Raw genomic sequence first — 27,780 nt, forward strand, 5'->3', positions numbered from 1 at the left:
ACGGGAGACTCCAACCTCCCCTGCACCAAACCAGCACCGCCGGGCCAGGGAGGCAAGTTCCACACCCTCAAGGGTAGACCTACAGGGTCAGGGAGGACTGGGCTTGGCACCCCCAGTAGACTTCCAGGCCATGTTCTCGGCGGCTCTGTCATCCTTCTTCACGGCATCAATGCAGCAGGCAGCTCAGGTTCCTGTACAAACCGCACCCAGCCAGGCGCGGCCGGTCCACCCTCAGCCCCATCCCCTCCCAGAGCGAGGTCGGGACTCTTCATCAGATGAATCAGACCAAGCGGAGGAGGGCCCAGAGGAGATGGAGCTATCGGAGGACGAAGGACTAGCACCGGACACTCCGGCCTTTACAGGCCTTTTCCGCCCGGCCCTGTTCAAGTCGCTCCTCCACAAGGCACGTCTCACGACCAACCTTGGAGTACCAGGAGATATCGCAGCGCCCTCCACGTCAACGGCAGGTCCGCACGACGCCCTCTTCAAATCCTCAAAGCCGCAGAAGTACTACATCCCTTGTCCACAGCTATTTACGGAGGTGATTCAGAACCCCTGGGTGCAGCCGGCCTCCATGGCGACACCCAGCAACCTAGATAAAAAACTCTACTGCTCAGCCCCAGAGTTAGAGGACCTCCTGGTACTCCCCTCAGTAGACCAACCGGTGGCAACCCTGTCTTCCAGCTCCCTGATCTCTACCGACCCTCTAGACTCGCTCAAGGCGGAGGAAAAGAGGATGGAATGGGCCTTCCGCAAGGCGCACCAGGCCGTGGGCTGGGCAATCAGATCCGCGACAGCCTCATCCTTCTTCAACAGAGCCTCGCTTATTTGGCTTCGGCACCTGCAAGACAGGCTCCCACCTGAGGACACTAGACTGCATCAGGATCTGAATAAGATAATAGCTGCCACCGAATACACCGCCGACAGCTCCCTGAATTCAGCCAAGTTCGCCTCGAGGGCGCTGGCTTCTACCCTTACGGCTAGGAGACTATTCTGGCTTCGGCCTTGGAAAGCCGACTTCAAGGCCAAATGGAAGTTGGCGGCTTCCTCATATAAAGCACCAGATCTGTTTGGTGCATCGCTGGAACCCCTACTCATTGAAGGGAAGGACAAGAGGAAGATCCTCCCATCAACCTACAGGCGCCAGGAACGCAGGTACACGCCTTACCCGCTCCATCAGCCCTTTCGTGCAGGCGCCGGACCCAGGGGGTCCTCCTCGCACCGCCCCCATTACCAGGGGGGAGACAGATTTAATGACAGACAACAGTTCCGAGACCGAGGAAGACACCAACAGCCCAAACGCAACTTCCGCGGAGCCGGCCCTAAGCCCGCCAGAAGGGGAAAATGACTCCAGGCCCTCGGGGCCCATAGGAGGACGGCTCATCCTCTTCCATCAACAATGGGCCAGATCGACCTCGGACTCCTGGGTAAGGCGTACGACCTCTTTAGGTCTGTCCATCGAATTCTCCGGCCAGCCGCCCCACCGGTTTGTCAGTTGTCCAACTCCTCGATCATCGGAACTTCAGGACCTGATGTCGCAGGAGATCGCCCACCTCCTGGAGGTCGAGGCCATAGAGCCTGTTCCGCACAGCCAGCGGGGCTCAGGATTCTACTCGACCCTCTTCTTGGTCCCCAAGAATTCCGGAGGCTGGAGGGGCATACTGAATTTAAAGCGCCTGAACCTGTCGGTACAATACCACAGGTTCAAGATGCACTCCCTCAAGACCATCCTTGCGGGAGTGAGACAGGGCGACTTCCTTCAATCAGTCGACCTCCGGGAGGCTTATCTGCACGTGCCGATTCACCCCCTTCACCGGCAGTACCTGAGGTTCGCATACGCGGGCCGTCACTACCAATATCGGGCGATGCCATTCGGACTTTCCTCGGCCCCGCGCACCTTTACCAAGCTGGTAGCGGTGGTGGCGGCCAAACTCCGGGCCGTCCCGATCCGGGTGCTATGCTATCTGGACGACATTCTGGTCCTGTCGTCCACGCCCGACCAAGCCTACAAAGACATGGAGATGGTGATCAAGGTCTTCCAGGATCACGGCTTCACCATAAACTTTGCAAAGAGTCAGCTCCTGCCCACCACCAGACTTCTTCACCTGGGGGCACAGATAGATTCGGCCAGCGGCCAGGTATTTTTATCACCGGACAGAGTCCAAAGCATCCGAACCCTAACACTGCAGTGCCTGACGAGGAGGAAAGTTGCTCTGATCCACCTCTCAACCCTCCTCGGGAAGATGGTATCCTGCTTCGGCATCGTACCGTGGGCACGCAGACACTCGAGACCCCTGCAGTGGTTCCTCCTTCCTTTCCAGCGAACGGGAAGGGCCAACTCCAAGAAGGAGGTTCGCCTCACTCCACAGGTCCGCAGGTCCCTCGGGTGGTGGACGTCACCGTCGCTCCTCAAGGGCTCCAGCTTCTTAGAGCCAGACCGTCTGATACTCACCACCGACGCCAGCCTTCGGGGGTGGGGAGCCCATCTCCACAACCTAGTCACACAAGGTCAGTGGTCGCAAGAAGAACAACAATGCAGCATCAACCTCCTAGAGCTTCGAGCGATCAGACTGGCACTCCGCAACTTCCAGACGACGGTGCAGGGGCATCACGTCCTAATCCTGACCGACAACATCTCGGCCAAGGCACACGTCAACAGGGAGGGGGGCACGAAGTCCCGTACCCTGATGAAGGAGTCCGCGGAGCTGTTCAGCTGGGCAGAGAGACACCTGCTCTCGATCAGAGCAGATCACATTTCCGGGGCAACCAATGTGAGGGCGGACTGGCTCAGCCGCGAAACAATAGATCAAGCGGAATGGCAGCTCCACCCTCACCTGTTTCAAGAACTCACTTCACGCTTCGGAAACCCGGTCGTAGATCTCTTCGCAACCCCGACCAACGCTCAGCTTCCCCGCTTCGTATCACGCTACCCGACACCACAAGCGGAGGACCACGATGCGCTGCGCTGCAGGTGGCCCGAGGGTCTCTTGTACGCATTCCCACCAGTCCCGCTGCTCCCGCGAGTCATTCGGAAGCTACTGGCAGAAAAAGCCGACCTACTCCTGGTAGCCCCGAACTGGCCCCGGAGACCCTGGTTCGCCGACCTTGTAGCACTGTCCGTAGAACAGCCATGGCTGATCCCACCACAGCAGCTCGTCCTGTGCCAGGGAGCAGTCACGCACCCAGAGCCCCAGTGGCTCCAATTAGCCGTCTGGCACTTGAACGGGTCATCTTGAAGAAGGACAGCCTACCAGACGAGGTGGTTGCCACTATCCAGGCGGCCAGACGTCCAGCTACGACCCGCATCTACGAGTCGTCATGGCAGGCGTTCTGTCGATGGAGCGCCCAACAGCACATCGACCCCACATCAGCCACCATTCAGGACATTCTGCGGTTCCTACAGGCCGGCCTAGACAAGGGCCTGGCCCCCACGACCCTACGGAGACAGACAGCAGCGTTGTCAACAGTCATTGTGTGCTCTCCGTACCAATCCCTCGCGCACCACCCACGCATCAAGGGGTTTCTGCATGGGGCCACCAACCTGCGGCCCCCCACAGTTCACCGCTACCCCTCATGGGATCTACCTCTGGTGTTGCGGGCACTGACCGGGCCCCCCTTCGAACCCCTAGACTCGACATCGCTTAAGTACCTATCGTTTAAGGTGACCTTCCTGCTGGCGATCACCTCAGCGAGGAGAGTCTCAGAGCTAGCGGCTTTGTCAGTTCGCAAAGATTTGTGCATTTTCCACGAATCCACGGTGACTCTACGCCTGGATCCTGCCTTTATCCCGAAGGTCAACTCGTGGTTCCACCGAGCTCAAGAGCTCATCCTGCCGGATTTCTGCCCCTCACCTCGCGACCCCAGAGAAGAGAGGTGGCACACCCTAGACGTGCGACGTGCCATCCACCTTTACATCCAACGGACCGCTCCTTTCCGCCGGTCGGAGGGACTCCTGGTCTCCTTCAACCCAAAGTCCATGGGTCAGAAGATATCAGCAGCCACAGTTAGCAGATGGATCAAGGCCTGCATCGCCCTGGCATATGATTTGAACGCCAAACCGACCCCCGGCAAGATCCTTCCGCACTCGACTCGCAGTGCGGCCACCACGGCGGCCTGGGCCACACAAGCTTCGGTCGTGGACATCTGCAGAGCTGCAACGTGGTCATCCCTCACACCGTTCATCCGCCACTACAAGATCGATGCCTACAACTCAGCTGAGGCATCCTTTGGCCGCAGAATTCTGCAAAAAGTGCTGACAGAGGAGGACTCTGGGGGCAGTCAGCCCCCCACCCAGGGAGTTTAAGCTTGGGTATATCCCATGCATGGATAGTGGGAGCAGCGCACAGGAAAATGGACGTTGTCTTACCTGAACGTCCCTTTTCTGGGCGCTGCGTACACTATCCATATCCCGCCCGTTAGGGCTGCCTGCCACTCTTATGGCTGAGACTAGTCCTTTTTTTCCTTACGTTAATTTGAGTTAATAAAGTTGAGTTTTATATGTTACCATGGTGTGGTTTCTTGTCCGCTGCGCCTTCGTTCAGACTGGGGGATCATGGGACCAGAGGCGTGGCTTGGGAGCCGGAAAGGGGAACAAAAGCCTTTTGTTTTCACTCAGTTGTTTGCCAAGCACTGAAGGATTAACCCATGCATGGATAGTGTACGCAGCGCCCAGAAAAGGGACGTTCAGGTAAGACAACGTCCATTTCCTTGCCTTTTTTCTCTGAACATTTATGTGCCTAAAAGCTTTTCCACTCTTGCTTCTAAAGACTTGTGAAAAGAGTTGTATTTCTGGATGCTATAGAGACTGCTGTCTCACTACAATGCATATTGCCAGATGGGATTAACATTCACTAATAGCAGTTTTGGCTCAGACATCTCAAACATAAAAATGTGAAAAACTTTCAGCATTTCCATTTTTCTTTTTAGAGCACAGCCAATTGTCCAGTTCCTATAGTTAAAGTAATTCTTTCAAAACATTGAATAAGTGTTGCTAAGGTGATGGAATTTTACAGCTGTTATTTTTAACTTGTACATTCTATATGTTGCTGCTTTTTATATAACCTGTTCTGTCTGAAATGATGTCCAAAAGATTATTTTTATGGCAACATTGTATCCTCTGTATTATGTTCTGTATGTTGCTAATTTGCATATACTAAGTTCTCTGTGAAATGATACTTAAAAGATTATTTTTCTGACAATATTTTATAGGATAAAATCTTGATACAAAAACAATAACTTTATCAACATCTAAAATATGTTTATTTTTTACCAGCCTCCAGATTCACAGGTATCCTACAGTGCAGAAAGTCAAGCTTTGGATGGATCCATCATGGGAGTTCCTCAGCAGATGTTGACAATAACTTCTCCTCAGAATATACCTGCCTCACAGGTGGGGAATCAACACATGCCAACAAGCATGCAGTTAAACTCTGCTGCTAGACTTGGTAGTCAGGCTACAGCTGCTGTGGGATCGGTGGAATTAGAGATTGCTCCTGCCAATTTGGTATCTGCCAGTCAGTCCCCTGTGCTACATGGGCAGCCTTCGGTTCAATTTGTCAACAACATACAAGTTCTTCAATCAGTTCCACAAGGAGTTAGACTTATTCAACAACCCAAGCAAGTTTCACAGCAGGTGCCATCGACACAGCAACCACAGCAAGTTCCTCAGCAGATGGCATCTATGCAGCCAAGCCAGCAAATGGTTCCACAGGTGACATCGTCTTCACAGCAGGTTTCTCAGCAAATTGCAGCTATGCAGCAGATTCCCCAGAAACTAATGGCTATGCAGCAGTCTCAGCAGGTACCATCTATGCAGCCACCTCAACAAGGGGTGTCCTTGCAGCAACCACAGCAAATTCACCAGCAAGGGATACCTATGCAGCAGTCTCAACAAGTTCCTCAACAAGCAACATCTATACAGCAAAGCCAAACTGTTCCACATGTAGCTTCTACTCAGCAGATTCTAGAGCAGCCTCAGAAAATTTCCCAACAGGCAGCATCCATACACCAGCCTCCACAAGTTCCTCAGCAAATTCGCCAACAAGTGGCATCAGTGCAGCAGCCTCAGCAGAATCCTCAACAAGTAACATCCACACAGCAGCCCCATCTTATTCCTCAGCAGGTTCCTCAACAAGTAACATCCACACAGCAGCCCCATCTTATTCCTCAGCAGGTTCCACAACAAGTGACATCCATACAGCAGCCACACCATATCCCTCAGCAAGTTCAACAGCAAGTGACACCTTTACAGCAATCACAACAAAGTCCTCAACAGGCAGCAGCCATGCAACAACCTCAACAGGTTCCACAGCAGGTGACACCCATGCAACAGCAGCACATTATACAGCAGGTGACAGCCATACAGCAACCACAACAAGGCCCTCCACAGGCAGCATCTATACAGCAGCCACATCATATTCTTCAACAAGTTCCACAACAGATGACACTTGTACAGCAGCAGCAGCAACAACAAGGTCCTCAACAGGAGGCATCTATACAACAGCCACAGCATATTTTTCAGCATGTTTCACAACAGGTGACACCCATACAGCAGCCACAACAAGGTCCTCAGCAAGCAGCATCCATACAGCAACTACAGCATATTCCTCAGCAGATGACACCCATACAGCAGCAACAACAAAGCCCTCCACAGGTTCCGCAGCAGGTGACTCCTATACAGCAACCACAACAAGGATCTCAACAGGCCGTATCCATACAGCAACCACAGCACATTCCTCAGCAGGCTTCTCAGCAGGTGGCACCCATACAGCAACCACAAATATCTCAACAGGCAGCATCCACACAGCAACTACAGCAGGTTCCTCAGCAGGTTCCTCAGCAGGTGACATCCATACAGCAGCCACAACATATTCCCCAACAGGTGACATCCATACAACAGCAACAGCTTATTTCACAACCGGTGACACCTATGCAGCAGCCACAACAAAGCCCTCAACAGGTGGCCTCCATACAACAGCCACAACATATTCTTCATATTCCGCAGCAGATGACACCCATACAGCAGCCACAGCAGGTTCTTCATATTCCACAGCAGGTAACATCCACACCACAGCCACAGCAGGTTCCTCAACAGGCAACAACCATGCAGCAGTCACAGCAAATGGCAACTGTTCAGGCACAACAAGCATCATCTATACAGCAGCCACAGCAAGTTCCACAGCAGATGATATCTATACAGCAGCCACAGCAAGGACACCCACAAGTTCCACAACAGGTGGCATCTATGACTCAATCCCAGCATGCTCCTCAGCAAGTTCTCCAGCAGGGGACATCAATGCAAATGGCACCAGGGCTGCAATCTCAGCAAGTTGCCAATCAGCAGATTGGATCTCTGCACATTCCACACCAGGTAGCCTCCATGCAGCAAGTTACACAGCATGGGGTCTCCTCGCAGCAACCTCAGCTGGTTTCCCAACAGGTGGCATGTGGGCAGCCAACTTCACAATCTCAACATACTGTACCTGCTCATCAGGTCTCTACTGTACCACAGCAAATGACACTGATGCAGCAGGTCTCACAGTGCCCAGAATTATCCCTAGATACTTTGGGGCCTCAACAAGAGCAGCAAATGACTCAGATACACCATTCCACAAATCAGCATCCTTGTGTAATGCAACATACGTTATTTCACATGCCTCCACAACAGCAGAAAGAAGAGCAGTTTGTTCTCTCTTCTAATTCCAAAGATCCATTGCCAGCTGTCTCTCAGCAAGAAATGGAAAAGCCTCAGCAATCTGAATTCTCAGGTTCAACTTCAGAAAAGGTGGCTTATTCCATCCAGACCCAGTATCAGCTGCAAATCCAGGAACAAATGATATACCCAGCACAATCCCCACACAATCCACCAGTTTCAGAGCAGCTGCAACACCAGCTAGAGCCAACTAACCAGCTGCAGGGTCCAGAGCAAGCCGCATGTCAGATGCATGTCACTTATGCAGCACAGGGTTCAAATCAGGCGCCTTGCCCAGAGCCGTTGATTTATGCAGCTTCTGGAATATATTCAGGACATTCTTTGGACCAGTCAGCTTATGTTTATCAAGGGCAGGCAGCATATATAACTCAACCAACATATATGGCTCAACCTCCAGAGATTCAGCAAGCTCATTTAGCAGTACAGAATACTGATCAACCAAGTTTTGCTGTGCATTCACCTGATCAGTCATTACACCTGTCGAAGGATGGAGATGCTGGCAACATGGAATTGCAGATCGGTTCAACACAATCCACAAAAACCCATCCTTACCCTTCTGAGCCACATCTGCCTGAACCAACAATATATCTTATCCAGCAAGATTCTGGCATGGGCCACCAGCAGCTGCACCCACCACATGTGGCACATAAAATTGCAGAAGGACAACAGTCAGGGCCACAGGCACCTTTTGCCTCATCTCAGCCATCTTTCACACCACAAATGCAATCACAACCTCCTTATCAGGAGTTTAGCCAGCAGCCTATTACTCAGCCGCACAAAGCCACAATCCCTCAGTCTGCTCTTGATACATTACAGACCTTAACTTCTGTATCAGAACAGTCAGAACAAGCTTATACAATGCAACAATCTTTGGATGTGTCAGGACTGTTGAATCAAGCTCCTCTCCTCCAGCAGTCTCAGACATTTCAACCAATTGACAATAACCAACAGTTTATTCCTCCACCAGTACAACCAGCATATATTCAACAGCAGCCAGTATGTCAGAACTCAGTTTTAACTGCAGAATTGATTGTCCAGGAGCAGATGCCTTTTAAGAATTCTATGGCAGCTTCTTTGAACCAGCAAACAGCATTTACTGCTGTGAATGAACCAAACCAAGAGTATCATCAAGGACAAGACATTCTACAGGTATGCCAGTTGTTATATCTACCCCCCCCGCCCAAAAAAAAAACAATTTTCTTAGCTACCTAATCCCAAAGAAGGAGGGCAAAGGAGAAAATGTTTATTATAAGAGAACATTTAAGTTTTTTAATCCTAATGTTTCACTTTCAAATTTTATTTCATTAAGTAACAGTCATTTGCATTAAGGGAAAAGGGATAATGGTGATTTGGAAGTAGACCTTTCCACTTGCTAATTTCTCTAATAAAATTATCTACCTGTATACAAATAATCTAGATGTACAAAGGAATGTAATTGTACAGAACTCCCCTATTCCTTGATATCCTATGCTGCCATGGTCATAGGCTCTTAAGTGCAGATTTATTATGGAGCAATCACTTTGGAGACTTTTTTTTTTGGAAAAAAAAGCAAGGTGGGTTTTTTGTTTTCCCTCATCCCTACCTTTTAATCTCTTGGAAGGAATTTTGGTTGTCTTTTGTTTGTAATTTTTGCCAAACAACCAAATACATGAATATATTACTAGGGAGTGGTAAAAACACATACTCTAAATCTTATTTTATTTTATCTTATTTTTTAATCTTATTTTTTTCAGGTGGGGAAAGTTACAAGATATTTATCAAATGTTTGCAAGTATGATGGTTACGTGAGGGTGGGTGCAAAAGGTTGTTCAGTTATTGGTTAATTTGATGGAATTAAGAGTAAGCACAAGTTGATCATCTCTGAAGCTCCACACTTGGAAAATAATAGTGCTTCCACAATTATAGTTTTGTAAATGTCCCCATGTATTCTGATTTTATTTAAGCACACTCATTATAAAGAATGGAGAATCCAGCGGTCTAATAGCCTCCCTGAACCATTACCAACTCCCCCCTCCCCCACCATCTAAATGTGTCATTTAGATCACATTTTCTTTTCTGTGAACTGGTGTTGGATAAAAACTCTTCCAGAAAAAAAAAGTTAATAGAGTAGAGTAGAGCAGAGCAGAACAGAACGAGCTGGAAGGGACCTTGGAGGTCTTCTAGTCCAGCCCCCTGCTCAAGCAGGAGAACCTATACCATTTTAGATAACTGACTCTCTAGACTTTTCTTAAAACATCCAGTGTTGGAGCGCCCACGATTTCTGGAGGCAAGAAACAAGCAAAAGTTCCACTTGGCTCTCTTTTTGTTAACTATTTTGCTAATTAGCTTTGAACATTTCTAATCTGTTTCACAAACATTAATTGTGAAGTTTTAAGATAAATTGACAGGCATGGTTTTCTTTCTTTCTTTCTTTCTTTTATTTATTATTGAATTTCTATACCGCCCTTCTCCCTGAGGACTCCGGGCGGTGTACAGCCAGAATTAAAAAACATGCAGTACAAATATTAAAAAAACAATTAAAAGATATATAAATTTGTCCCAATTAAAACTCACTACCAATTAAAACATTTAAAACATTTAAAAACATTTAAAAATTTCTTCTTAAGCCAGCCCGGCTTGCTTGAAAAAATAGGTTTTAAGGGCACGACGGAAGGCACTGAGGTCTTGGATTCTCCTTATCTCCGGGGGCAGCTGATTCCAGAGGGTAAGTGCCCCCACAGAGAAGGCCCTCCCCCTGGGGGTCACCAGCCTACACTGTTTGGCTGATGGCACCCCGAGGAGGCCCTCTCTATGGGAGCGCACGGGTCGATGGGAGGTCGTCGGTAGCAGCAGGCGGTCTCGAAGATAGCTAGGCCCTATGCCATGGAGCGCTTTGAAGGTGATAACCAGCACCTTCAAGCGCACCCGGAAGACCACCGGGAGCCAGTGTAGCTTGAGAGTTACTTTATGCACTTGAGAGTTACTTCATGCTCTCCTGAATTTAAAAGATTAAAAAATAGGTATAATCCAAGAGCCTGTGTAGGGGGGGAAAGTGAGCATTCCCATGCCTTTCTTTGACTCTGTGCCCCTGCCAACATGTTACTTGATTGCATTTGATCCTATTTGCTGTGCCATCATGGTTCTCAATTGCTTATCTCAGTATATGATTTTGTCTTTCTTATCATTCTCTCCCATATAATGTAGTTCCAGCTGTTTTTGTGTGTGGCCCCCTCCCCTACTTCATGGTTCTTTTCTCTGGTACATGACTTCTAATACCTACCATTACTTCAGAATTTTCTTTCCTTCTTCTTGCTGACTCTGTCCTTTTCTTTTTAGCTGCCTGGGCATTTTGCCCTGTAACTTAAATTGTATACAAGTATCACATCTCAGTTATCCTGTCTTCTTAATGATATGGTTCACCATCTTCTTGGATCCAGCTTAAAGTTTTAATTTCACAAAAATTGCTATCTCATGCCTTAAGTTCCTTAAAGAAGACTGGCTTGAGTCTTGAATCCCATGAAGCCTTTTAATTCTCTTAGCACTTAGATTATTAATGAGCTTTAAAAATAACACACATATAGAAGAGGTTTCATTGTATTATAAATCACCAGCTGTAGCAATCTTTGGATTATGTTTCTATGTGCCTGTTGTACTGTTGCTTTACATATTTTTTTTTGTTGGACTATTCTGGTTAGAACCTTTAGTCTAATGTATCTGAAGGCTAAAATCACATAAAAAGTCCTGCATACTAGAAAGCAGTTCCTATCTAATTTTTGAATAGAACAAAGACTCTTAAGTCAGGGCAGCAGTATCAGTTGTACCTGGATGAAGTACAGTAAAAGCTGAGAAAGTTACAAACAATTGTTTCCTTATTAGTGATTTGTAGCCTCTTGTAGTATCATTTAACCATCACTGTGCCAATATAACAGTAATGAAGAGGTGCTTTATCTTGTCACAAAGATGATTCTTCCGTCTTCCGGGTGCGATTCAAGGTGTTGGTTACCACCTTTAAAGCGCTCCATGGCTTAGGACCTGGGTACGTACGAGATCGCCTTCTGCCACCGATAGCCTCCCACCGGCCAATACGCTCCCACAGAGAGGGACTCCTCAAGGTGCCATCAGTCAAACAATGTCGACTGGCGACACCCAGGGGGAGAGCCTTCTCTGTGGGGGTACCTGCCCTCTGGAATGAATTGCCCCCAGAGATACGTATGATCCCTGACCTATGTACCTTTTGCCGTGCCCTTAAGACTCTATTGTTTCAACAGGCTGGGCTGGCTTAGAAAACGAATTTTAATTGGATGTTTTTAGTTTTTTAATACAAGGGCCAAATTATTTAATATGTTTTAAACTGTTTTTTAAATTTTGTGGAGATATGTTGTTTTATTGTGGCTGTACATCGCCCTGAATCCTTCGGGAGAAGGGCGGTATAAAAATTTAAATAAATAAATAAATAAATAAATAAATAAATAAATAAATAAATAAATAAATATTTACAGGAGACTAAAATAATCATTAAAAAATTGCTACAATATCACAGTTTAAATAGCTAAGAGGAAAAAAGCAAACACAATACTTTGTTAAAACTTCCAAGGTAAAATATTGTGCTGGTTTATCTTTGATACCTTAGCTAGTAAAGCATGAGTGTGTGCTATATCAAACACATAAACAATTTACCTGTTCTGGAGTTAGTTCTTTTCTAAAAGATTTACTCTATTCAGGGGAAATTAGCAAATGGTACACATCAGTTTACCCCCTCTCTCCTCACAGGTTTCCATCTCAGTATCAGATGAATATGAGCATCAGCCAGCAGTTCAAAAACAGGAGTCTACTCAAGGGTGAGTTTGCTCTAAGATTAATTCACTTAGCTGTCACAACAGTAAAGGGGATTGGATTTCAGCTCACATTATCCAAGAGTCAATATAGCAAAACTGGAGATTCCTAAGTGGGGGAAAGGTACCTTAGAATATTATGCCAAAACTTGGTGAACAACTACATTCTTTATTCATAAGTGAAGAACTGAGAGGACTGTGAGTGTGTCCAGAAACAGAAGATGACTTGAGAAGGTAACAGTTCTCAAAGAATGTGAGAAGAAAGATGAAATGTTTAGGTGGTTCTTTTAATCAAATGAAATCTTTAAAAAAAAACTTGCGGATTTTCTTTACTGAAATAGTTTAAATTAAGTATTTTTAAGAGTGTGTGTCTTTAACACTGTTTTTTTGCTGCATCATTCAGTTTTAATACTTGGCCACTTCTCTGACTCCCTATGGCAAAATTACCTACTGTATAGTAGCCCACATTGTTTTCTACATACTATTTCAACAGCAATGGGAAAAACTCAAGGTACAACATTGCATTTGTAAAGATCCGTATAGCTATGTCTTCCCTGTCCTATATAGATATTATGTGCAATCTACCCTCATGTCCATTTGTTAGAGCATAGTACAGAAATATAACAAACTGCCATTGAAGAAAGCTCTATTTCTCCTGTTCCCTAGGTTGGAATGTGGTGAGAGAGCGGGAGGATGTGAGGATATGCCCAAATTTGTTTTATATTTGAGTGAAATTGTATGGCTATGGTTTTAGCCTTGGCATCATTCACATGGTCCTCACTCCCTCTATCCCAAAGTTGTGACCTATACCTTATTGATTAATTATTACAATGAGGACTTTGTGACTCAGAGTAATATAGATTAAAGACAATATGTTTCACCAGTTTTAACTTAAATTGCATATTCTTTAAAGCTGTAAGTAAAAGTATCCCCAAAAGAATGATTTAGATTAATCTCAGAGCAATTACACTTTTCTGTAGAATAGGATCAGTGCTTCTAACAGATCCACATTGCTAGATCCAGCTTCTTTTGCATTGGCAAGAACATTCCCTGAGTGTGCTTAGAAAGTTACCATCTTTGAAGTAAGAGGACAAAATCTGATTTATAATACAAATAAAGAAGCAATTTGGCAGTTTTTCAAACATAATAATTTATACTATTTCCTTGTCAAAAGCATTTTAGTTCAGTAGATATACGTGTTCAGCATGAGCAGTGAGGGACATTTTTATCATTTTTAAGTTACTGAACAAGTAGTGCCTGCCATAGTCTATATTTTATCTTTTCTGCATTTATTGTTTTGGCTCTGATTTAAGCTGTTGGTATATTGGAAATTACCCTTTATATTTACTAATGTTTAGGAGGTAAGTATATGCCTGTCTCCTAATGTCTCTGATTCCTTTATTTTATTTAGCTTGGTACAGGACCTTCCAAAGGAAGGTGTGACTGGCTGTGACCTTCCATGTGGAAATGGCAAACAAGACAAGAGCAAACAGAGAAGGACCTCCTGTGCCCGACCAGAGAAGGGAACCAAATTTCAACTCACAGTGCTGCAGGTTTGTATATTTTTAAACTAGAGGCTGTTAAATGGGGGATTACAACAAAATCACTGGCCAGGTTTCCTGCCTTCTCTGACTTTATTTTTTTTTAACAAAGAAGTTACTGAAGTTAGCATGCTGTGAAGCAAAGCATCATCAAGTAGCATCACTTTTCTTGAGAAAAATGCCACTGGCCTTCACATAGCAGTTACAGGAATACTTAATAAATAATAATTTAAAAAAAAACAGTGAGCAACTGTACCCTAGTACCTTGCTTGGAATGTGCTTAGAATAGAAGTCAAAGGTAACTTTGGAGAAGTAGAAAGTAAGCTTATCTGATGAGTAATTGTTTTATGACTGGCCATTTTATGGGCCCAATTTATATGTAGGCAAAATCCTTTTATAATCACTATTTTCTGACAGTGCTCAAGATACACTTTCAAAATTACAAATAATTCACTAGCCCCAAAATACTTGCATGATCCTGGAGAACAGGATATAGAAGAGGAACAGGATTACATAAGAGCATATCTTCAAATCTTGTGACAACATTAATAAAGAGATTGTTTATCTGAGCTTAACTGCTAGTATTTTTACAATTCTGGTTATTGCTTGCAGTTAAAACAGTGATTTAATGTTGCCATGCATTCAATAAAGTGGGTTCTACATATTGACTGTATGAAACAGTAACCAATTTTAATTGTCTCACAATTGGCTGAGCTTGTACATTACACTAACACATAAGTCATATTTTGTAAACTACAGTGCTTGGGTTCATCCATAGCTAAACAAAAACAAGACAAACCACATTAATTCTTATTGTAGGTGGAGAATTATTTTCTCTGTTTCTGTTAAGAACCAGTACTTTGGCTCAATCTCTTCTAATTCACAGGCAATATTTCAGATATGTGTGAACATTTATATTGCAGGATGCAGAAAGAACAGAACCAGCTAGTTTTGCTCTACTGACACAATGTTTCAATCATTAGAAGATGAAGCAGACTCCTATAATTCCTAATTCTTTTCTCCCTGCAATGATACAGTATGTGACCTGTAACACATGCATTGAAACAAAAATTATTGAAAAGGATGAGCCTTGCCATAGTAAGGACAATTATAATAGTGCTTTGTTGAACTGGTCATGTGATTTTATGGAACTGGTGGCAAAGTATAACTTACCCTAGATGTTAAAGACAGGAAAAAAAAGATATATTCTGCATCTGTCTAATAGCCCAATGTCTTTTTTTGTTGCTGTTCAATCAGGTATCAACATCTGGAGACAATACTGTTGAGTGCCAACTTGAAACGCATAACAACAAGATGGTTACATTTAAATTTGATGTTGATGGAGATGCTCCAGAGGACATAGCTGATTACATGGCAAGTTACATATGCCTTGGTTCAAAGTAGATAATTCCTTACTAATGGCATTCAAACTTTTAAAAATTATTTAGATGCTATATAGTTCAAATGCAAGTACCCTAGTTCTTCATGACATTTCACAAGTTATATAGAACCTCCTAAAGCCAAATCTTAGTTTTGCAGCTCATATGCCTACATTTTATTTATTTGAGAATGAATTTTGATACTGGTTTTGGGGCAAGACTATAAAAATGAAGAGGATTGGGGGCTGTTCGAGGAATGTCTGAGAATAAAGGATAGAAATGTATGACTGCACTTTACTTTTGGAAACATCACATTTGAAATCTCTGAAAGTTGTTAGCTTTCTTTAGACTGGTAATACAATCCATATTTTAGTCCTAAATATTTTATTATTTGTTAAATGTATTCATCACTCATCCTGCCATGGGGTTATTCTGAGGGGAGGGGGGGGCTTACAACAGTGAAAATGAGATTTAAAAAAAAATTAAACAAAAATAGCTAAGTAATGAAATAATAAAATAAACAAGGAAATTACAAAAAATGAATTTTAAAAAAAGGAGGAGCAGGAAACACTGAGGGGGGAAATATGAGCTCAGTTAGGTAGTCTAGCAGCCACCTCTAGTTGAAGTACTCCCCCACTGGGTTTCCAAGCCAACTGGCAAAGCCAGATCTTCAGGCCCTTGGCGGAAGGAGGGTGGAGGCAAACCTCATCCCGTGTGGGTGGGCTAGTTGTTCCCCATCAGCGCTACAGCAGCGAAAGCCTTTCTCCTGGATCCTATTAGTCGAAGTTCCACGACCTACTGGCATGAATTTCTGGGTGTATATTACCTGGGAGTAGGGGACAGGAGGAGAAGAGAAATATTAGAAAAACATTTCAGAGGGTGGTCTACATTTAAATTAGCAGGAGGAGATTTTGAAAGCATATACATGTCATATCTGAAAGCTAACTTTGCATCATGGACCTTATTCGTTTTATTAGAAACTACTTCATCACATGGGATGTACTTTCAGGTGACCATTCATAGAATTATATCCTTCACATCATACTATAGAATTATTATACCAAACTTACTCATCAACTGTGAGGAAATAGTATAGGGGTATTGCTTTAAAATAAGTATGTTCTATGATCGATCGATTAATGAGTTCATTTGAAATTTTGAGAACACTTACCGGATATTCACAAAATTGGCAACATTGGTGGGCAAGGCTAATCACAAACCATGCATTCATCTGGAGACAAATAGATGTTGCTGCTTACCATAATTCCAGCCCCCCAATGGTGCCCAGAGATATTTGTAAAAATAAAACAATGATGTCAGAGATTAATATTTTGCTTTGTAAGAAAAAAGTAAAAATAAAAAGTTGGATATGAAGCCAGATAATATTAATATTTCAAAAACTGAGGTATTTCCACTAGTACAAAATATAATAGAAGAACTGGACACTGGCATCATGTGAGAAGAGTTGGCATTCATAAAGGAACACAAATTAGCATTATTGGGAAATAAAGCTTAAGAAACTTTTTTTAGAATACTTTTTCAAGATTAATGTTCTTTTCAACATGTTTTGTAATAACTCTGAATATTTGGAATGTGAATATTTACGGGTGAGATCTAATTTTCTACAGCCTATTGGAATGGGTGATAGCCAGAATTTGAAGAGCAAAATAAGGTTTGTATCCATATCTTCTATCCTGTTTCTCCCTCCCCTTCCCTTTCCCACTTACTAGGTTGAAGATAATTTTGTATTGGAAAATGAGAAGGATAAATTTGTTGATGAACTGAGAGCTATTGTTTGCCAGGCTCAAGATATCATTTCTAGTCTTCCTATTGAAGAACGAGCCGCTGGCATGGAATCTGCTCCTTCTGATCCAAACAACTGCCAAGTAAGTTTAGCTTCTTTAGTAATCCCAGTTTTCTGGAAAGATGTGTACTTATATTGGGAAACTCCCTTTTTATATTTATCTATTCATTTTTAATTCAGACAGGATCTTCTGAACAAGTTCAGATAAATCCAGCATCTACTCAAAGTGGCAGTAAGTAACTATTTTAAAACATTTAACCCTGCAGGACCAAAGCAACACTCTGAAACTCACAAGACTAAAACCATCCTTATTTAAAAATAAATCTATGGAACACAGTGGATTTTTGACAAAGGTCTATTCTCAGCTCTTTTCCATTTTGTCCTTTCAATCCCCTTATGATAGTTTACCTTTGATTCTCTGGACTGCTGCAAAGAGTCAATAGTTGACTCTGCAGTAGTCCTGTTGATTTTAATGGAATATTCTAAACATTTTAATGACATTATCATAGGCTGAAGAATGGTAAATAATGAGCTCCTAATGAGCGTTGCTAAATTAGCATTATTTCTGGAGTTTGCTTGGTGGACCTTTAAGAAAATTTAGAAACATTAGGAGCCCATTTGGTAAAAGCTATGCCTCATAGACATGTAAATTGGATTCACTACCAACTCCTTAAGATTATCCCTGCATTGAAAAAACGGATTTACGACTGTTTTTCACACTTACAACCATTGCAGCATCTCTATGGTCATGTAACCAAAACTCAAATGCTTGGCAACTGACTCATACTTATGACGTTTGCAGTGTTCCCTGGGTCATGTGATCTCCTTTTGCAATCTTTTGACAAGCAAAATCAACGGGGAAGCCAGATTCACTTAACCACGTGTTACTAACTTAAGAACTGCAGTAATTCATTTAACAACCATGGCAAGAAAAGTCATAAAATGGGGCAAAACTCACTTAACAAATGTCTCACTTAGCAACGGAAATTTTAGGCTCACTTGTGGCCATATGTTGAGAACTGCCTATATTAACTAGTGAAAATGTATGCCAAAGCAGCAAAAGACATCTTAAACAGCTAGCAGTACTTATTTCCACACTTGCAAATCCCCGTTGGCTCCTCTAACATTGGCCCAGGCCTGCACAGGACTATGCATCTCAAGAGGTTATCAAAGCTATCAACGACATGAATTTTAAGTACGTGACCATGATGTGCCTGAACTACTCATAAAATGGGTCATAATGCCAACATTATGCCAATACCAGCAGCTGAGTAAAATGCACCGCCAGCCTTTTGGCAACTTTCCTGTGAAAGTTGGCACACACTAAGGTTTGGCATTATCGCCATTGCTGGTAATTCGCACCATGGATACCATCATGCAAGACCTGTATCATAGTTTCTCCTAGGCCTTGCTCCAGGACAATGATGTCCTGCTCGCAGCTACTACAGGGTGTTGTGTCCAAACATGGAATGATCATTTTGGCCAATTTAGTTTGTATTTTTAACATCCAGAAAACAGCAAGGAAGGAAAGAAAAAAAATTGGGAGGGAGGAAGGAAGGAAGGATTGATTCTAATATTCCTTGCCAGTTTCCCTCAAGGAAACTTAATGGAGAAGCCAACAGGAAGTCCAAAGTCACTCATAATCCCACTGCTTTTTTGTCCACCCCTGCTCATTCTGGTTGTCTCTTTAATAAAATATCTCTGAAACGAGGACCCAATGGATTATGGATTGTCTAGGTGAACTATTTATTGTGATCCTTTATATGATACAAAATCAGTCCGTTTCAAACATGGTTGATTTCATAATTTTGTTTCAATAATTGCATTAACAGAACAATAACAGTTTTATTATTGTTCTCAAAGTAGGCATCTGTTTTTTGATTTTGTAATTTCACTTAATTCTAACATACATGTCTTTTAGGTCCCCAGAGGACCGGAATGTTTATGATTCTGGCCATAATTCAAAATTCCATAATTCAGACATTATCATAGTTTGTCCTAACCTGGTTTTCTGTAGAGCTTGGCAATATCTATAGTTCTTTTGGGGTTGAACTGGCCAATAAAGCTACTAAATAAATACTAGGATACAACTTGCAGAATTTCCAGCTATTATGCTGGCTGGCAGTTTTGGGAGTTAAAATTAGCAAGCTGGGGAAGACTGAGTTGAGTGATAATTAGTTGTGTTTATAAAGCAGAAGTCTTTCTTATCATAAGTTTGTTTAAACTTTGGTGGAGCTTGATACAGCTGTTTGGATCCTAATCCTGCAATCTGTGGTATGAGTAAAAGTTATGGATCTTTTTCTGAGTTAATTGATTAATAATAGAAACAATGTAAATTTTGATAAAATAGAAATAAGTGGTGCAAGCCAGGTGTGTATCTGAAAGCCTTCTCCTGAGAAAGAATAAAACTCTGGATTAAAAGGAAATCTGTTGAATTCACTAATAATCTGAATATTTTATTGATTATATTTTAGATATCTTTTTTCCTTTGTTGATTTGAGTTTCGTTCCATGGAAATTAAAATCATGGTTTCTGTCTGATACTTCAGCAGTGCTATTGATTGATTCAATTGAAATTAAATAATAGTACAAATGAATAAAATTAATTAATACAGAACGGTTCTATTGAAGCAGGATCAATATATCATGTACCAATACATTTAATAAAGACAAGCAAAGGACAGGTGTGTCACATAATGCAAATTTCATAGATGTGTATGCAATTTATGATAAATGTGGAAATATGGCCTGAGAAGCATTGTTTTTACTAATGAACATCTTTGAACTTTGGCTTTGGGGTAGGGTGGTATCAAGTGTCTGTAGAATTTTATCTGATTGCTCCTCCAGATATTCACAACTTGATTTCATTGTTGTATTGTTTTCTTGCAGTTAATGTTGTAAATTACCCAGAATGAGTTTCTTATGAAGTTAGATGGTCTATAAATTGAATTAATTAATACATTAACAATGAATAAACAAAACTGTGTGTATTGTCAGCCAGAAGATGGATAATTTTGAATAATTGATTTATACAGAAAGGAAAGGGGAAAGAAAGGCTTTTATGTTTCATTAGTGGCTTCTAAAGGAACACTACTTTCATATTTAAAAATGCATCTAAATAATGTTTAAAAAAAACACGAAGGAGGAAAGTCCACACAGTGTCAGAATTAGTATTTACTCCGATGTACACACTTTAGTGTTCCCTTACGTCTATTAAACCCTAATCCTAATCTTAATCCTAATATTAAGGATTATCACAGGCATCCTAATTAGTTGGATTAGAGTGATCCGGGCTTGAGGGGGGGAAATTATTCAAAGTGTACATCAATGTATACATTGGACATTTTTAACTCTTTAAATAAAACAACTTTTCTTAGGCTCTTGGAACAGCAATCATGAAAATCCAGGAAAAATAAAACTTTCCATGTGCTGCTATCCACAAGTGTGACATGAGCGCCCATGCATATTGCAAATCAGTTTTTCCCCTTCAAATCCACATCTCTGGATAGCCCTACTGATTGTTGTATCATTTTACTTCTAAGATTCCTTTTTTTTGCAATAGTGCTGTTTTTGTAATTATCTAAACAATGAAGTAATCTCTCCTGTTTGCTTCTCTCTCTCCTTTTTAGGTGATGCTGCTCCCCAGTCATCCCCTGTTGGCCGCTGGAGGTTTTGCATCAACCAAACAATAAAGAACAGAGAAACCCAGCCGTCTTATCCCCCAGTACAGTCAATGAAAACTATTCAAGGATGTCAGACAACAGGTGAATTACATGTTTAGAAAAAAAAAATGTCAGATTTTTCTTTTGGGGTAGTATAATATCTGGATAATTTTGGAACTGGACTCTGCTTAAATGAGAGTGGCTCAGATTGCAAAGTATTAGGGGAATGGTGGTGAAGAACAGCAGACCATTTGAGAATCTCTTCCTTTTCAATATTACTGCATTTACTTGAAAGGAAGGCAATCCGAATTTGAAACCATGCCCCATCCCCCAGAAGATTAAACAAACTTACAAAAAGCCTTATTTGCCGTGTGATCACATTCCCATTTTGAAAGCAAATTATTTTGGGGGGGAAATAGTAATAAAAGTATTTCCCTGTGAAGATATATTCCTATGAATCTCTTCATAGGAACATACTTAATTACTTTAGAGATAGCCAATCCAGTTAATAGCGGTTGTTTGTTCTTTGAGATCCCAGCTTCTTGACACTATGCTAAAACGATTATGTTCATATTTTGTGTGAATGTTTTATAGAAATTTAACACTTTTTACCATTCTTTTCAGTCGCTCTTAAAAAACATAGTTTGTTTATTTGTTTGCGGCCTTATTGGTTCATGCATAATAATTATAGTGACAGAATTAACTTTGCCATTTTTTACTTTATTTTTTTCTTAGATTAGTATGGTGATGGATAGTCATAAAGAATGACAGCACAAACTATATAAAATCAGCTTTAATACCTGCAGCAAATCTTCATGTTTTAATAGAGAACTTAGCATAATCAGCTTTACCCATATTCAGTTCAATACTGAATTTGTGTCATATCACCTCTGATGAAGAAAATTGGTGATTTAATTGGCATTAGGGTTGGGCAAGAAATAAATATATCACTGTCTTATAATAATTAACATTTTAACATATATTTAATAAAACAATGAACTTTCCATCTTAATAAAATAAGTAAAAAAACAACCTTTATTTGCCCAGACATTCAATATTATTGTTCGTAAAATCTTATTTTCTTTCCCTCCCCTCCCCAACCCATCCTTTTAGTTTTTACTGTGATCTTTTTTTACTATTTCTAATCAAACATTTTAATAAGACGTAGCTTAAAAATAGATAAACATTTTAAAAGAAAAAAAAAATCAAGACTGTATCACCTCAAACTAGGGGTGAAATTTACTTGCCTTCCCTACCAGTTCGCCAATGTGCACATGCCGTCATCTGCGCATGCGCAAAACCTTCTGTGCATGCGCAGAGGCTTAAAATGTCACAAAAAGTGATGTCATGACGTCCGTGTGGGTGGGCAGAGCCTCCCGTAGCTGTTGCTACCGGTTCACCTCAGCCTGATAGAACCGGCTGGATTTCACCCCTGCCTCAAACTGAGTTTTTATTATTTCAATGTTTCTGGGCTCTTTCTGTGGTATATTTTTTTGCCCAGACTTTCCCAACCTTGGTGCCCTTAAATATGTTGGTGCTGCAATGTCATGAGCCATGCTAACTGACAATTCTGGGAATCTTGATTTTCAATATATCTCCAGGATTCCAATTCTGATGAGGATCTTCTGTTTCAGATTCATAGGGCTTAATTTCCTAAGCAAGTCTGAAAATAGTGACATCTGAAATTTTTAAACCATCTCCCCCATGGTCATAATAATCTTTAAATAACTTGTTGGGAGAGTATGCTGACTCTGGAAACTAGTTAGAGAGGGCTGTGAAGCTCTATGAGGCAGTATATAAGTCTTAAGTGCTATTGCTATTTTAGAAGAGGCAGTAGTAAGCAACATGGAGATAGATTTTTAAAGCTTTATTAATAATATTCTTTTTTTTTTTTGAGTTTGTATTTTGTCAATTGTTCATTTGTTTTGTTACAGATTGCATAAAGGAAAGTACAAAAGAAGAGACAACCAAAGATTGTTCACAACCTGTGGACAATCTTAGTAGCCAACATAAGTCTAGCCCTTCTTTCAGTTCAGAGGATTTGACAAGTGACAGTGTGATGTCTGAACCCCAAATTTTGGAACCTGAACTTTCAGCCCTTTCTCATGAAGCAGAAGACAGCACGGATAAATTACCATATGCCTCTACAGGCGACAATACTGATGTTACTACTTACGATTCAGAAGCTTGGCTGGACCCTTTGTCAGCAGAGACTCAGTATAATGGAGCGCCCCTATCTTCATATGTATCTCATCCAGCATCTGTTGTGAATGAGTTGAATTTGTCCACAGAAGCCTTTGAATCCACACCAATGTCTTGTCAGACTTTGATCACTGAGGAAGCAGAACATGTAATAAATGCTGAGCAAGCAGCTGCTTTGGCGCAGACTCCGAGTCAGGAAGGAATTCCCTCCACATCCATTCTAGAATCAGACAGTGAGGGCCCCCCTAAGATTGATTTTGTTGACAACAACATCAAAACTCTGGATGAAAAGCTGCGGACACTTCTGTATCAGGAGCACAGCTTGTCAGGCACTTCTCCTGAGAGCCAAAAAGACACACAGAGTGCAGTGGAGTCTCCATTTTCCTCATCTGCTGAAGATACTTTTCCCTGCCCTGGACCTGAAACACAAGACACTAATTCCCCCCAAGAGACCGATCCCCAAGCTGCACTCATTCCATCCGGAAGTCATCCTGATAGCTTGCCAGTGATGAGGCAAGAGGACAGAGTTATTACCTCTGCTCCCAGGGATTTCTGCAGACATGTGAGTATTGACAAGGTTGGTAGGGGCTAAAAATTGTTTTGCCTACTAAAGAAATACAGAATATTGCTGAATGCCTATATAAACTCATCTCCCTCATTGATCCTGGCAAATGAAAGGTAAGCATTGACTCCACACAGATGGTTCTAACATGTTTTTTCCCTATTCATCAATTTTGTAATGTGTGGTTTTTGAACGGGAACAGAAATATGTGTGTGAAATCAGGAAATCATAGGGAGCAGAGATCTGTTTATATGTAAAATTAAACAGGAAATTGATTTAATGCATGAATTAAATGGGTTTTAAAATTGGTTTTTAAGCATTCCTCATTTTTTTTCACTTAACCAATTAAGATTCTCAGGAATTGGACATTCAGATTTGTTTGGAGATTTGCTGATGTAACATTAAGTAAGGAGGCAATCTTTAATGCATCTGAGGCTCAAGTGGTATGTGAAGTATCCTCATCCTCTTATTCAGATATTGTTTCTTTTCTACTTGCTTCCCTGCACCCCTTGTTTTGTTCAGGAGATGTCCTTGGAGGCTTCATTTCCTGAGAATCCTGTGGCTTGTCCTGCTTCAGAATCAAGTGGTGGAGCTGTGCACCTGCATGCAGGAGGTGGATATTTTGGCCTAAGCTTTACTTGCCCTAGTCTCAAAAACCCTATTAGCAAGAAATCCTGGACTCGCAAATTAAAAAGCTGGGCATACAGGCTACGGCAGACCAGCTTTTTCAAGAGATCAAAAGTCCGGCAAGGTAGTGTGCTTACAGTCAGGGATCTAGACTAGGTAACATCTGTTTTGATTTCTTTAAGTACGTTTCTCTTTCTTCCTCCTCCTCTTCCTCCTTTTTTTAAAAAAAAATTTGGGCATTTCCTGCAAATCCATATATCCCTGTGTAACATTTCATCTGTCACCACTTTGTTTTCCGGTTTGATTAACCAGTTTTTTCATTCCACATAGAAGCATAGGACTTGGGATATTAAAAAAAAAAAAGCCTACATGTATACTAGAATTTATTTTATAATGTAGTACTGTTTGTTAGTGTTCACATGGTCACAGTTTTACCTGACCTGTTTTGTTTTTCCTTTGTGTTTGTCCCCCTACCTGCTTTTTTTCCCTTTTTTAAAAATCACAGCAGAGGAGATGACTGCTGATGTTGCTTCTGACTGGATTTCTCTTTCTGAGCAAGCAACCAGAGAGAATAAAGCATTTGGTCATTCTAAATCTGGAGCTGGATCATTCCAGCGAGGCAGATTTCAGGTAAATATAATTTAATTCATTCATTCCTACTCAAATATGTCCCATCCAACAATGATTTATTGTTGAGGATCAAAAATAATTTATTGTTGATGTGTTGAATAAAGGATGTATGTTCTGCAACAATTCTTGTTGACTTTTCAGCAAGTGCATATCTGTAATAATTACTGGAGGTATTGAGTTAGGTCCCCAACTGGTTTACCTCCTAATGTGTTGACTTCAACTCTCATATTTGACGATTCTGAGAATTGAAAACCATACACTTGGAAATTGCTAAAGTTGGGAGGCACTGTTCTAGGTGGTATATATTTTAAGTCATTATCTTTCACTTGGGCAAAAAGTAGAATAATTGAAACTCAGGTTTTTTGGTTATAGCTTTATTGAACGGATGATAACTGGTTTATAGTTTTTTGATGTATTAATTATAAGAAGCAGATGAGTATCATTTAATGCATGTTTCATTGCTAGCTCTTCGGTATTACTACAGAATTTGAGATGCGGTATTTGGATCAGGTTTACATAGTAACACAGACTTGTAGCTGTAAGCCACAAGGTTACATATGAAACATTGATTGAAATTTGGAGATGTTTCTTTGAGTGTAAAACTGTTTCTTGAAATAATTGTTTCAAACTCAAAACAGGGCACTTCAAATTCAAATTCAGGGTTGTCTGAAAAAAGTGTATATCATTACTGTATTATGGATCCATTATGAACCAATTGACTAAAATCAAAACAAAGTGAACCTCCCAAAAACATAATCTGACTTGGTTTTAAGTACAACCCAGGCAAAGTAATCAATCATTTCTAATAAACATGGATTCAGCAAATGTTTTATTGAAGGTTGTTTCTTGCAATTCGTTATTCATATTTTCTGGTATTTCTTCCTCCCTCCCTGCTTCCTCCCCCCATTTTCTCTAGCACTGCTTCTCATTTGCCATTTTGAAGAAAATTTCCTAGCTTGGTAATTAGGCTTAGAAAAAGGTCCCATTACATCCAAGGGAGATTTTTCCCCCTCCTAATTGCTGCAGTTAAGAGATGATTCTCATCAGTGCCACAGGATACAGGAATATTTAAATTATCCCCCCCCCCCTCCTGCGCGCAATGAATTGCATCTAATTGGGTTTAGGAAAAGAACAGCAGTTATCTTTGTTTTTTTTTAAAAAGGGCTTACTGAAGAAGAAAGTGGGTCAAGAAGATGAAATCATAGTTAATATTTGAATCTACTGCAGAGTGGAACTTTCCTATTTTTGGCATTGCCCATCAGAAAATGGGAAGCCTCAAGTAGAGGGAACAAATTTTGGGAATAATACATTTATATCTTAGGATAGATGAATCCTCAGTTTGTCTTTTTTAATTTAAATAAAATATGCTTATCTAGTTGTCACCAAAGAGAGTGATGCTGGTTCTGGCATGTCTGACAGTGTAGATATGATTCCATAACAATAGGATGAAAGGACACTGTTAAATGTTACAGCAGAATATATATATATATATATATTTTACAATGTAAATACATGGTACTGCTTATCTTTTATTTGGAGATGATAGGAGTATAAGTTAGACTTTTGACACATCTACTTCTCAACTGCAACTCCTTCCCAATCAGTGCTAATACTTTGTTCTAAATCATCTGCAATGGGCTTTGGAGGGCAAATGACAAAAATAAGATAATGTAATCATACCATAAACTCTGCTCCTCTTAATACTTGTGTTGTGATGCTTCTAATTATTGAAATCTGATAGGAAAAAGGGGATGAGTGATTGTACCTCACTCTGCCTAAAACTGTTTTAGAAATTAGAGTTTTAGTTTCTCCAAGTCTTTGTCAGCTGGCTTTGCAGACAAAGAAAATTTTGACTTTGAAACTGGTCCTTACCCTGTTTTCCCCAAAATAAGACATCCCCTGATAATAAGTCCAATCGGGCTTTTGAGTTTTCTTTCTTTCTTTTTTGAATGGCTTTTTGGCTATAGAATCAGGTGTGGTTTATATAATTGTAGTTCAAGTCTGAGTTGACATGGTCCATCACACGGGCCATGTCATTCTTAGTTCCTTTTAATTTCACCTACCAAGGGACAGATGATTAAATAACATAAAGTTGAAGACAAGTAACTCTTTAAATGTGCATAATGAAATGCATATATTATTTATGCCCTGTGAATCTCAAATTCTTTTCAATAGTGTAGCAGCTCATTTTAAGCTTCATTTTGGTAGAACTCAACTGAATTAAACCTTCCTTTCTTCTCTGTCTTTTTTCCCCCTCTTCAGGTCATCACAGTTCCACAACAGTTGTCCTCAGGTGTTTCAGAAAGTGAACTCTCTGAGATGTCTCCTTCCTTGGAGCTTGGAACAGAAGAAGGCTGCCCCAGAGGAACAGAAATGGCTATCTTGCCCAGTGCCATGGGTGAAACAGATGCATGTTGCACCACCTCTGAACAACAGGAAGTAGAAGAGACCTCTGCTACTGCAAGCAGTGTGCAGTTCTGTTCAGAGCCATGGTCTAAAGGTGATGTGATCCAGAAGCAGCCTAGTTCTGACAGTGAACTTTCTGCACCCATGGGTGGTGGCAGCCTAGAAGGCTGGGAGTCAAACCAGCAGTCTCAAGAGGAAAGGGGTGGCACCCACCCAAAGAGGCGTAGTTCTCTTTTTTACTCGGCATCTTCTCCAATGAGTAGTGATGATGAATCTGAAATTGAAGATGAGGACCTGAAATTGGAACTACAGCGTTTGCGGGAGAAGTAAGAGCACTAAGATTGAGTCTTATAGTATAAAGATTTGCATTGTGTCTCATCCAGTACTAGGTTGTGAAAAGAGTGGGATATGGGACAATTATATTTTTTGCTCTATTAAGCTATTAC

The 27,780-nt window shown here is 41.6% G+C and overlaps 1 protein-coding gene across 8 annotated transcripts in view; it reads left to right on the forward strand.

The window, feature by feature from the left end:
• Nucleotides 1-27,780, forward strand: part of WNK3 (WNK lysine deficient protein kinase 3) — a 123,724-nt gene that overhangs the window by 86,819 nt on the left and 9,125 nt on the right. For 7 of the 8 annotated variants that reach the window (XM_087888676.1, XM_087888678.1, XM_034434105.3 and 4 more), the window contains 11 exons: nt 5,273-8,860; nt 12,461-12,528; nt 13,934-14,075; nt 15,321-15,437; nt 17,173-17,328; nt 17,427-17,478; nt 20,875-21,009; nt 22,842-23,671; nt 24,194-24,422; nt 24,804-24,928; nt 27,191-27,660. In XM_087888676.1, the coding sequence (XP_087744802.1) occupies nt 5,273-8,860; nt 12,461-12,528; nt 13,934-14,075; nt 15,321-15,437; nt 17,173-17,328; nt 17,427-17,478; nt 20,875-21,009; nt 22,842-23,671; nt 24,194-24,422; nt 24,804-24,928; nt 27,191-27,660 (5,912 nt within the window). The remainder of the gene's footprint in view (nt 1-5,272; nt 8,861-12,460; nt 12,529-13,933; nt 14,076-15,320; nt 15,438-17,172; nt 17,329-17,426; nt 17,479-20,874; nt 21,010-22,841; nt 23,672-24,193; nt 24,423-24,803; nt 24,929-27,190; nt 27,661-27,780) is intronic. The other variant, XM_087888682.1, reaches the window with a different exon arrangement.

Source organism: Pantherophis guttatus, chromosome 2 (genome assembly GCF_059756535.1).
Source record: "Pantherophis guttatus breed Tessera chromosome 2, ASM5975653v1, whole genome shotgun sequence".
Classification (NCBI taxonomy): Eukaryota; Metazoa; Chordata; class Lepidosauria; order Squamata; family Colubridae; genus Pantherophis; species Pantherophis guttatus.